Genomic DNA, 12,986 nt, shown 5'->3' with positions numbered 1-12,986 from the left:
CTTTGGCTAGTTTCACTTCTCTCATCTTGTAATAAGACAACTTGGCAGGATGTCTTTGCAGTGGTCGTGTCCAGCTAATGGAGTGGGAAACCGTGCATCCTCCTCTGGTCTTCAGATGCACTTTTGTCTATCTCATGAATAGTTCTAGGCTTGCAATTAAATGTAATGATGAGAGCCCTCTGGTGGCTAAATTCACTCTTCCCTGTTCTTGGAGATACTAAATTCTCTTATGTTTTGAAAGTCCTATGAGTTATTCTCATTAGCAACTTGCTGCATGAACTTCATCGTTTCTCTACCTGTGTCCCCTCCCCCTCCAATAAAGAGATGATGAGGTATTTTATTTTCAACTTATCTGATGCTCTCACTCTGCAAATACCTGGGCAGATATTTAATCCTTCTGAAAAGATAAAAAACATTTTAAGAAATTAATTTTCAGACATTTGTCTAACATATCTATTGAGCATCTATAGCAAGTCAGACACCACATGATATACTACAAGAGATACAAGGAAATTTAAAATATAATCCCTAACTGCAAGGAGCTTATTGAACAGTACAGAAAATAATAACAACCAAGGCTCCGGCTGGCCCCTGGCATGTGGAATCTTATTTCCTGGACCAGGGATCAAACCCATGTTGTCTGCATTCCAAGGTGGATTCTTAACCACTGGACGACCAGGGAAGTCCCTGGACATTTTTATCTTCTTAGGCCTAAAGGAGAAGACGGCAACAGAGGATAAGATGGTTGGATAGCATCGCTGACTCAATGGACATGTGTGTGAGCACAGGAGATGGTGAAGGACCAGGAAGTCTGGCTTGCTATAGTCCATGGGGTCACAAAGTATCAGATTTGATTGAGCCATTGAACAAAAACAACAAAGTTATGTTTGGCCTCAGGTCAAATGACAGGGAGGGAACACAGCCCTGCCCATGAACAGAAAATTGGATTCAAGATTTACTGAGCATGGCCCCGCCCATCAGAACAAAACCCAGTTGACCCCTCATTTAGTCTCTCTCAACAGGAAATTTCCATAAGCCTCTTATCCATCAGAGGGCAGAGAGTATGAAAACCACAATCACAGAAAACTAATCGAACTGATCACATGGACCACAGCCTTGTTTAACTCAATGAAATTATGAGCCATGCCATGTATGGCCACCCGTGACAGACGGGTCATGGTAAAGAGTTCCGACAAAATGTGGTCCATTGGAGAAGGGAATGGCAAACCACTTCAGTATTCTTACCTTAAGAACCCCATGAACAGTGGGAAAAGGCAAAAAGATGGGACACTGAAATATGAACTCCCTAGGTCAGTAGGTGCTCAATATGCTACTGGAGATCAGTGGAAAAATAACTCCAGAAAGAATGAAGAGATGGAGCCAAAGCAGAAACAATACCCAGTTGTGGGTGTGACTGATGATGAAAGTAAAATTCCATGCTATAAAGAGCAATGCTGCATAGGAACCCAGAATGTTAGGTCCATGAATCAAGGCAAATTGAAAGTGGTCAAACAGAGATGGCAAGAGTGAACATCAACATCTTAGGAATCAGTGAACTAAGATGGACTGGAATGGGTGAATTTAACTCAGATGACCATTATATCTACTACTGTGCACAAGAATCCCTTAGAAGAAATGGAGTAGCCCTCACAGCCAACAAAAGAGTCTGAAATGCAGTACTTGGATGCAATCTCAAAAACAAAAAAATTATCTCTGTTCGTTTCCAAGTCAAACCATTCAACATCACAGTAATCCAAGTCTATGCCCCGACCAGTAATGCTGAAGAAGCTGAGGTTGAATGGTTCTATGAAGAGCTACAAGACCTTCTAGAACTAACACCCAAAAAAGATGTCCTTTTCATTATAGAACTAGAATGCAAAAGTGAGAAGTCAAGAGATACCTCAAGTAACAGGCAAATTTGGCCTTGAAGTACAGAATAAAGCAGGGCAAAGACTAACAGAGTTTTGCCAAGAGAACGCACTGGTCATAGCAAACAACCTCTTCCAGCAACACAAGAGAAAACTCTACACATGGACATCACCAGACAGTCAATACCGAAATCAGATAGATTATATTCTTTGCAGCCAAAGATGGAAAAGCTCTATACAGTCAGCAAAAAAAAAAAGACTGGGAGCTGACTGTGGCTCAGATCATGAACTCTTTATTGCCAAAATCAGACTGAAATTGAAGAAAGTAGGGAAAACCACTAGACCATTCAGGTATGACCTAAATCAAATCCCTTACAATTATACAGTCAAAGTGACAAGTAGACTCAAGGGATTTGATCTGGTAGAAGAGTGCCTGAAGAACTATGGATGGAAGTTCATGACATTGTACAGGAGGCAGTAATGAAGACCATCCCCAAGAAAAAGAAATGCAAAAAGGCAAATTGGTTGTCTGAGAAGACCTTACAAATAGCTGAGAAAAGAGAAGTGAAAGGCAAAGGAGAAAAGGAGAGAGATATACCCATTTGAATGCAGAGTTCCAAAGAAGATCAAGGAGAGATAAGAAAGCCTTCCTCAGTAATCAATGCAAGGAAATAGAGAAAACAATAGAATGGGAAAGACTAGAGATCTCTTCAAGAAAATTAGAGATACCAAGGGAACATTTCATGCAAAGATGGGTCCAATAAAGGACAGAGACTGTATGGACCGAACAGAAGAAGATATTAAGAAGAGGTGGCAAGAATACACAGAAGAGCTATACAAAAAAGATCTTCATGACCCAGATAACCATGATGGTATGATTACTCACCTAGAGCCAGACATCCTGGAATGCGAAGTCAAGTGGGCCTTAGGAAGCTTCACTGTGAACAAAGCTAGTGGAGGTCATGGAATTCCAGTTGAGCTATTTCAAATCCTAAAAGTTGATGCTGTGAAAGTGCTGCACTGAATATGCCAGCAAATTTGGACAAACCAACAGTGGCCACAGGACTGGAAAAGGTCAGTTTTCATTCCAATCCCAAAGAAAGGCAATACCAAAGAATGTTCAAACTACTGCACAATTTCACCCATCTCACACGCTAGCAAAATAATACTCAAAATTCTCCAAGTCAGGCTTCAACAGTATGTGAACTATGAAGTCCCAGATGTTCAAGCTGGATTTAGAAAAGGCAGAGAAACCAGAGGTCAAATTTCCAACATCCACTGGACCATTGAAAAAGCAAGAAATTTCCAGAAGAACATCTACTTCTGCCTCATTGACTATGCCAAAGCCTTTGACTGTGTGGATCACAACAAACTGTGGAAAATTCTTCAAGAGATGGGGTTATGAGACCAGCTGACCTGCCTCCTGAAAATCTGTATTCAGATTTAGTTAGAATTGGACATGGAACAATAGATTGGTTCCAAATAGGGAAAGGAGTACGTCAAGGCTATATAATGTCACCCTGCTTATTTAACTTATATGCAGAGTATATCATGTGAAATTCCAGGCTGTATGAAGCACAAGCTGGAATCAAGATTTCTGGGAGAAATATCAATAACCTCAGATGTGCAGATGACTCCACCCTTATGGCAGAAAGTGAAGAAAAACTAAAGAGCCTCTTGATGAAAGTGAAAGAGAGTAAAAAAGTTGGCTTAAAATTCAACATTCAGAAAACAAAGATCATGGCATCCAGTCCCATCACTTCATGGCATATCGATGGGGAAACAATGGAAACAGTGAGAGACCTTATTTTGGGGGGCTCCAAAATCACTGCAGATGGTGACTGAAGCCATGAAATTAAAAGACGCTTACTCCTTGGAAGAAAAGTTATGACCAACCTAGACAGCATATTAAAAAGCAGAGACATTACTTTGTCAACAAAGGTCTGTCTAGTCAAAGCTATGGTTTTTCCAGTAGTCATGTATGAATGTGACAGTTGGACTATAAGGAAAGCTGAGTGCCAAAGACTTGATGCTTTTGAACTGTGGTATTGGAGAAGACTCATGAGAGTCCCTTGGACTGCAAGAGATCCAACCAGTCCATCCTAAAGGAAATCAGTCCTGAATATTCATTTGAAGGACTAATGCTGAAGCTGAAGCTTCAGTCCTTTGGCGAAGAGCTGACTCATTTGAAAAGACCCTGATGCTGAGAAAGATTGTAGGCAGGAGGAGAAGGGGATGGCAGAGGATGAGATGGTTGGATGGCATCACCGACTCAATGGACATGAGTTTGAGTAAGCTCTGGGAGTTGGTGATGGACAGGGAGGCCTGGCGTGCTGCAGCCCATGGGGTCGCAAAGAATCGGACACGCTGAGCGACGGAACTGAACTAACAGAAAATAATAGGCTTTAGTTTTTTTAAACTGTGATTTTCCCATAAAACATAATCATCTTATCAAATACACGTATTTTCCTCTACGAGATAAACTCTTCGGTGTTCTCTTTTTCTGCTCACTTGGGCGCCTGCAGCAGGAATGTGAGCAGCATCCTGGACACTTCCTTATTCCCCTCGCCTTTCCAATTACTCATCAGGTCCTGCAATTCCACTTCTCTTTGTTTCTGTTGAGCCCAGCCTAGCTCAGGGCACCATGATTTGAGGTTATTCCTATATATATTTTTTAATATTTTAATTACTTAGGAGTGATTAAATCATGTACATATTATAAAGTTCAAAAAGTACAATGAGAATGCATAAAAAGTAGGTCTCTTTCATACCCTTAGTTCCCTAACTACCGAGTTTCCCTCTATGAAAGCAAACGACAATCCCAATCTCTTCCATGTGATTCTACAGATACAATATTCATGTACAAGCATATACATTTTTTTGCATATACATATTTTATCACAAGTAGTGACATTGTGTTCTGCACCTTGCTTTCACATCTTCCACACATTCTGGAGAAAATCTTCAATATGTGTAAAGAGGGCTGCCTTATTCTTTTTTAAGAGATTAATAGAATTCTCCTATATGTGTACTACCATAACTTATGTAATCAGTTCCCTATTGATGGAAATTCAGATGGTTTTCCAATCTTTTGCTACTATAAGTTGACGCTGCAGTAAAGATCTTCATACAGACATCATTTTGCATATGTGCCAGAATATATTTAGGAAAAATTCCTAGAAGTGGAAGTGTTGAATTGAACGAAATGTGTTTTTCTTTTAAACTACTGAGTTATTGCCAAATTACTCTTCAAAGACATTTTACCAATGTCTACACTCACTGACAAGACATAAGACCCTGTTTCCCCAAATTCTCAACAATACAGTGGGTTATACAATCTTATGGGTAGAAACAGTATCTCAATATAGTTTTAATTTACATTATCCTTATTTTGAGTGAGGTTGAGCGTCTTTTTATGTTTAAGATATATTTTAGTTTGTGTAATATAATGTATTTCTATGAACAGACTTGTATCTTTTCTCCATTTTTCTGTTTTGAGGGTTTTTTTCCTTAGTGAACTGTAGGCGCTTAGAGCAGACAGCTTCAAGGTTGACCCCAGGTGAACCCCACCTCGTGATATTCACATCCTTGTGTAATCCTCTCTCATTTCTTACCAGGGTTGGTCTCAGGGAACCACTACAATATGGCAGGAGTGATGGTATGTCATTTCAAGATCAGCTGTAAAAGCTGTTGTGATTCTCTTTTGGTGGTCTACTCTTTTGAGTTCCTTACTCTGGCAGAAACCAGCTGCCCTCTCAGCCAACTGCTGATGGAGAAGGCCAGGGTTGAGGAACTCAGGCCTCCAGCAGGCAGCCAGTGAGGAACCTGGGTTTCCTGACAAGAGTCACATGAATGACCTTAGAGGTGGGTCCTCTAGGCCCAGCTGAGCTTTTAGATGAGGCTGTGGTCCCCACTGACAGCTTGACTGCAGTCTCATCATGAGAAACCCTGATCCAGAACCACCCAGAAAGCTGCTCTCAGATCCCAGATCCTTAGGAACTGAGAGATAATAAATGTCTGCTCTAAGCTGTTAAGTTTTGAAGTAATTTATTACATATCAATCAATAATAATGTAGAACTCCAAGTATTTTAAGAAATCAGTCTTTTCCTTTGAGTCTAAGCTCCTTGTATGAGTTTCAAATACTTCTCTCCATTTGTTGAGTTTCTACTGGCCTTTGTGTGTGTGGTTTTTTTTCTTTTCTTTCTTTCCATGAAGAATTTTTAAAATTCACTATGTAAACATAGTGAAATTTACCAGTTTAGGGGAATGCTTCTATACTCAGAAAATGGTGAAAAAGAGACTATAAAAAACATTCCAAATTTAATTTTCCTCCTTTTCTAAGAATACAGGGATGGGCCATTTGCATCACCCCCCTGATAAAGATTTAAAAACTAATTTTCCTAAAAGTTTGTAAATTTTTCCAGTCTCTTTTAAAAGCATCAAAGGAATGATAAGATAATGAAGAATTACCAGATCAAGTTCTAAGAGAATCTAAAACCCCAGAAAGGCAAGAAAAACAACCAAGGCCTTTGCCCTGAGGATATATGTGGGGACTGGTTTTACTGTTTTGAAGACTTGACGAAGTAAAAGAGACCAGTCAAAGCTTAGGATCCACCCAGGTTGAAAGGCCAATATTACATACCACCTCTATTAACCTAGAATCCCGAAGGAAGAACGCGCCACAGGACAGAGGTGAATCAGAAGTAAAACTACCTACTTCTCATTCCCAACTTCCAAAAAAAAAAAAACCCACCAAAATCCAACATTCCAAAGACACAAATGTCTTAATAGAGCAAAGAAGGGAAACAAACACATATACACACAAAATCTGTCCTCCAATAGTTCTACCCAGAGACCAGCCCCCTGAGAATTTATAGAGTAAATTCAAAACCCAGAGTGGTCCAGAAAACTTCAAGGCATGACTTTAGTTTGAACTGGTTACAGAGAATAGTTGTTGTTCAGTCACTAAGTTGTGTCCAACTTTGTGACCCCCATGGACCGTAGCATGCCAGGTTCCTCCGTCCTCACAATTTCCCAGAGTTCTGTAGTGCCCATAAATGTCTGGAAAGGCAAAGACAAGACTGTCTGGAGAACGGCTCCTTTCCCCAACTCACAGGAATCACCAAAAACTATGTCTAACGGACAAGGAACACTGAGAAGTCAATGACAATCAAGTCACAAGAAAAGAAGTCACGATGAGAAAGAAACATCAGGAAAATAAAAGTACTAAACTATATAAACAGACCCTGAAAGACTTCAGATCCCAGAATAATCAGAGGCAAGTTATGAAACACCTATGTTTCAAAAAATAAAGATAAAATCTACAGTAAATAGGAACTTGAAAAAATGACCTAGCAGATTTGAAAAAGAACCAAGAAGGACATCTAGAAATGAAAAATACAAAGACATAAGTGAAAAATTCAGTTGATGAGGACTTCCCTGGTAGTCCAATGGTTGGGGATCCACCGTCCAGTGCAGGGGACACGGGTTTGATCCCTGGCCGGGGAACGAAGATCCCACATGCCCTTGGGGCAAGTAGACGCGTTTGCTGCAACTACTGAGCCCGAATGCCTCACCTAGAGAGCCTGTGTGCTGCAAACTACACAAAGCCCAGGCCCCACGGAGCCTGCACACCACAACTGGGGAGAACCACGTGCCGCAAGTAGGACCCAAGTCGGTCAAAGTGTTTTAAAAAAAATTTTTAAAAGAGAAAAGCACTACCAAATTCCCTTGTCACCCTTTGCCTCCTCCCATGCTGGGGGTTACCATTAATGTTAAATCAAGATAAGGAACCTCAGGGTGACAGGTTCCTCGGGGATAAACATGGCCAGGCCTGGGGCAGTCGCCACACTGACCGTCTAAGCCTGTCAGCCACCTCAGTCCGAGTCTGACGCCGTGGAGGTCAGAGGGCAGGCTTCCTGTTTTTGCTCTGCTTTTCCTGCAGCTGCTGCTTTTACCACCAATGCGCTCTGTCCCCACCCCTCCCCACCCCCTGCCACTGATTATCACCTGGCTGCTGGCTTTCTGGTCCAATCAGCATTTCTGTTCCAAGGGTTACAGGTAAACTGCTACCCTGGGTTGCCATGTTTACTCACTTTTACAGCTTTCTCTATGAGGTGGTGTTGGTGGCTTTTTCTCTATTCAGGAACGTAAATGAAGTCCTCTGGTTGTTTCACGGGGGAAGCTATTCAGCAAAGCACCATGCGACAGCCCCGCTCCTCTTCTTCCTGCCATGTTCCCTGTGCTCTAAAGAGAACTCTTTTTTCTCTGACGGCCTCTAGCCCCTAGTAGGACTAGTAGTTCACCAGAGCTCTCTGGCCATGAGTCAGAGGCAAAAACCTCATTTCTCCTTGCTGGTAACTAGATGCTAATGCCATGAGTGTAGAAAGTCAGGGTTATAGTATTTTCCCTTTAACTTCAGGGGACTTTCTGCATAAAAGTTTCCCGGAGCCCCAGTGGCCCATATGTAAACTAACCCAATGATCCTGGGTATAGACAGTCAAAAGAAATAGGTCTGCCATCAAGTTCTTTCAAACTTTTATAGCCTCCAAATCCTAACATGTTAATCTAAGAGCATAGCTGCAAGGACTGTGTGTGATTAGCTGCCCAAACTCCTACCCTCTGAGGTGGCGCTGATATATGCAGTGTTTTTTTTTTTTAAACCATGCTTTTCAATCATTTCTTTTCAAAGATGGTATTTTCCATTGCATTTATTCCTCAGTCTGTACCTTTCAGCAGCAGGGATACAGGAAATCTGTGAGGATATGTACAGATGTGTGGTTCATTGCAAGTGAAGATGTGATTTTCAATCAACTGGAACATATGCTCACTAGACTCAAATCCATTCAGAAAAATGGTCAAGGAAGCATCTTCCCTGGAGACCCTCACAGTAGCAGACACTTGTTTTCTAAATGGTTCCAGGCAGGCAGAGATTGCTGTTTGATCTTTGAGTGTAACTAAAAGCGTGTCCTTAAACCTAAGTTTAAGCCCTACAAATTCCCAGGAAACAGTCCCTCTTTATGACTTCCTAAATGTTCTGACTCTTTTTTTTTTTTTTGCTAATAATCTCATCTTCACACAGACTTCCACATTACTTCTATTTTTTAAGAATAAAGGTAACTTTGTTCACTGGAATGGCAGCATGAAAACTGACACCAAGAATTATAACAGCTTGGATAGAGACAAAGGTCAAACATATGAGCCTGAAGGAAAGTGACACCAGAGAAATAATTCAAATGATAGTTATGCTTATACAGTTTGCCAAAGTTTACAAAGCACTTTTACATATATGATCTATAATAATCTACAATAAACTTGGAGGCAAATAACAGACATGATTCCTGACTAATCACAGTGGAAATTTGTCAGACTCTTCACCAGACTATGCCAACACTGGGATTCTACCACCATTGCTGCCATTCTCTGGGGCTGACCTCTAAAAGCACCCGAGTCTTTGTATCCCTCCCTCCAGACTTAGAGTTCCAGGTGGACACATCTGATCGGCCAAGCTGGTGCCCCAGCTGCTAGAGGGATAAGAAAAGCAGTCTCCACATCCTTTACCCTCACCTCTTAGTGTTCAGTACTGAGTGTATTAGTTCCTACTGCTGCATAATCAATTACCACAGACTTATCAGTGTGAAATGATACAAACTGATTATCTCACAGTTTCTATGGGCTGAGGATTCTGGCATCGCCTTAGCTGGACTTTCCATTCAGGGTCTCATAAGGGTGTAATCAAGGTGGCAGCCAGCTGCATTCTTATCTGGAGAGCCAACTGGGGAAGAGTCTGTTTCCCAGCCCCCACAGGTAGCACAATTCAGGCTGTGTGTCTGAGGCACACACTAGCCCAATTACAGTTGTGTGTCTGGGGCCCCTGATTTCTTGCTAGCTGTCTGCTGGGAGCCATTCTCAGCTCTTAGAGGCCACACTCAAGTTCTGGCCATGGCCACAGGTCCATCCCTCGTGGGAAGTTCACAGTCAGACTGCTGGCTTCTTCAGGACCATCAGGGTATCTCAGGCTTCATATTTTCCTTCAGGGAGGCCTCAGCTCTCTTTTCAGAGAAGGCAATGGCAACCCACTCCAGTACTCTTGCCTGGAGAATCCCATGGATGGAGGAGCCTAGTAGGCTGCAGTCCACGGGGTCACTAAGAGTTGGACACGACTGAGCGACTTCACTTCACTTTTCACTTTCACGCATTGGAGAAGGAAATGGCAACCCACTCCAGTGTTCTTGCCTGGAGAATCCCAGGGACGGAGGAGCCTGGAGGGCTGCCGTCTATGGGGTCGAACAGAGTCAGACACGACTGAAGTGACTTAGCAGCAGCAGCAGCTCTCTTTTAAGAGTTCACTGGCTTAGGTTAAGTCCACCCAGGAAAATCTCCCTTTGTTTACTTAAAGCACTGTGGTGACCTTAATGGGAAGCAAGTTCAAAAGGGAGGTAATATATATATATATATATATGTGTGTGGCTGATTTATTTCACTCTATGGGTGAAACTAACACAACATCATAACGCATCTATGTGTGCTAAGTCACTTCAGTCGTGTCTGACTCTTTTCAAGTTCATGGACTGTAGCCCGCCAGGCTCCTCTGTCCATGGGATCCTCTGGGCAAGAATACTAGAGCGGGTTGCCATGCCCTCCTCCAAGGGATCTTCCCCACCCAGGGATTGAACCCCAGTCTCCTCTACTTCCTGCACTGCAGGCAAAATCTTTATAGCTGAACTACTGGGAAAGCCAAAGCAACTACAGTACAACAAAAATTAATTTAAAAACTGAAAATATTTTTTAAAGGAAGATTAAAAAAAAACAACTTGGGGACAGGGAGAGAGATCCTCCATACTGGTTAGTATGAGAGCTAAAGTCTGCGTTCTTACTGTAGCTATTAAAAAGTCTTTACTCATCACAAAGAGTGATTATTTTCTAATTGAAAAGAATAAAGCTGAAATAGAACTAAAAAAAAAGTTCACGGGAGTAAAACCTCATCATATTCACAGGTGTCACCCACACTCAAGGAGAGAGGGTTACACAGGGTATGCAAATCAGGGGTGGGAATCTCTGGGTCCATCTCTGCATTCTGTTCATCATACTTAGCAAAAAATGACAAGAACCCTCCCACTTCACCTTATTGGAGCAGCAGATCAGGCATAAAATTTCTAATTATATAGAGGGGAAAAATAAGACTCTGAGGAGTCAGGGGATTTGGCTACAGCCACAGAGTTAATACACAGGAGGTGCAGGTTCTACTCCTGGGTTGGGAAGATCCCCTGGAGGAGGATATGGCAATCCACTTGTATTCTTTACCTGAAAAATCCCATGGACCAAGTAGCCTGGTGGGCTATGGTCCAAAGGGTGGCAAAGAGTCGGACCCAACTGAGCAACTTAAGCATAAGCAGAGAGTTAACAGGAACATGACATCCAAACCTTTGACAGTGCTTTTCTCAAAGACAAACGGAAAAAACAGTAGCAAATGTAAACATTCATGAAAATAAATGATTTGACCATTGATGCTACAAGTTCTGATGGAAATAAGAAATGAAAATTAAAGATGGAGAGTTTTGACTAATGAGCCCACGCCTGCTAAGGGAGGCTGGTCTTCAGCCACCGGAAACAATGCCAACAAAGAACATGAGCTGTCTGTTTGATGTCAGAGAGAAGGACATGCACCTGTGACATAACTACTATTTTTATAAGCAGCAATTGAGAGCAGGTTTCAAAGGTGAATATTCAAGAGACAAAGGTCTCCAGAAAAGACCACGCAGGAGCTAGAGAGATCACTGCCAAAGCCCTGTAGTTTCACCAGCCCTCCTCCGATGTGTGTTTTTTGCTTCCTGTTCACCCTTTCACAGTTCAGAGACCACCCTGTGTTCAAGGAACCCTCCTTGGGCAGGATTCTCAAAGAGAAATTGGGCTTGTGTCAAGCTGATCATGTTGTCTCCTTCATCATCATAGTGAAAGGTTACCAAAGCAGCTTCTGAAAGGCAGGATTTAGAAAGATAAAAGAGTTAAGGTCCTCAAAAATTTAGTCTGATACTCTACATGTAACAAAATTTTATTGTCTAAGGATATATAATAGGTCTTTATATTTAATATTTTTAATATTTTATATTTTATATTATTTGTAAAATATATAAAATATATTTATATTTTATATTAAATATAAATATATTTAATAGGTCTTTGAATTCATGTCTGTGAATGAAAAAAAACCTAAATGTGTAGATGAGAGCAATTTTTAAAAAATATATTCAAATGTGTCTGAACACATAATAACATATTTAACCACATCTATTAAGGAGCAAGGAGATCAAACCAGCCAACCCTAAAGGAAATGAACCCAGAATATCCATTGGAAGGACTGCTGCTGAAGCTGAAGCTCTAGTACTTTGGCCACCTGATGTGAAGAACTGACTAATTGGAAAAGACCCTGATGCTGGGAAAGACTGGAGGCAGGAGGAGAAGGGGAAGACGGGATGAGATGGTTGGATGGCATCACTCGATGGACATGAGTTTGAGTAAGCTCTGGGAGATGGTGAAGGACAGGGAAGCCTGGTGCACTGCAGCCTATGGGGCTGCAGAAGAGTCCAACACGACTTAGCAGCTAACCAACAGCAAAACAACAATCCACATGTACACCACATGCAGTGAGTAACAATAAAGTTACTGGGAAACCTCTGTGCTAATTTAGACCCTGCCGCCATCCTGTTGGTAATTTAATTTATTGGATATGTTGAGTCCAATATATCCAATTTTGGATATCACCAATCCAATATTGAATATCACCATCCTTTTGGAGATATGATTTAACCTAATAGAGGCCTCAATTTTCTACTGTGTGAAAATAAGTGAGAAAATGTGATTTCTAAAAGCCCTTCGACCTTAAAGTCTCAGTAATTCTTCAATTGACTAGACAGTGTGCAATAGTCAATATTTGGGGAAGACCATCTTTAGATGGAAGGATGTTACTTCACTTTGATCATGGGTGACAATGAATTTATTCACAGTTTGAATTACATTCAACTAAGACCATTATCCAGAGAAGGCAATGGCACTCTACTCCAGTACTCTTGCCTGGAAAATCCCATGAATGGAGGAGCCTGGTGGGCTGCAGTCCATGG

General features: G+C 41.5%; 1 protein-coding gene across 1 annotated transcript in view; it reads left to right on the top strand.

Annotated features, from left to right (window-relative positions):
• ADTRP (androgen dependent TFPI regulating protein) overlaps positions 1–12,745 on the top strand; it is a 90,357-nt gene extending 77,612 nt beyond the window's left edge. Inside the window, exon 6 of the mRNA XM_070457031.1 lies at positions 12,165–12,745. Coding sequence (XP_070313132.1) covers positions 12,165–12,250 — 86 coding nt within the window. The 3' untranslated portion in view covers positions 12,251–12,745. The remainder of the gene's footprint in view (positions 1–12,164) is intronic.
• Positions 12,746–12,986: the final 241 nt, after the last annotated feature.

The sequence above is a fragment of the Odocoileus virginianus genome, chromosome 27 (assembly GCF_023699985.2).
Source record: "Odocoileus virginianus isolate 20LAN1187 ecotype Illinois chromosome 27, Ovbor_1.2, whole genome shotgun sequence".
Classification (NCBI taxonomy): Eukaryota; Metazoa; Chordata; class Mammalia; order Artiodactyla; family Cervidae; genus Odocoileus; species Odocoileus virginianus.
The sequence above is the reverse complement of the archived record's forward strand: the minus strand, read 5'-3'. Positions and strand labels throughout refer to the sequence as shown.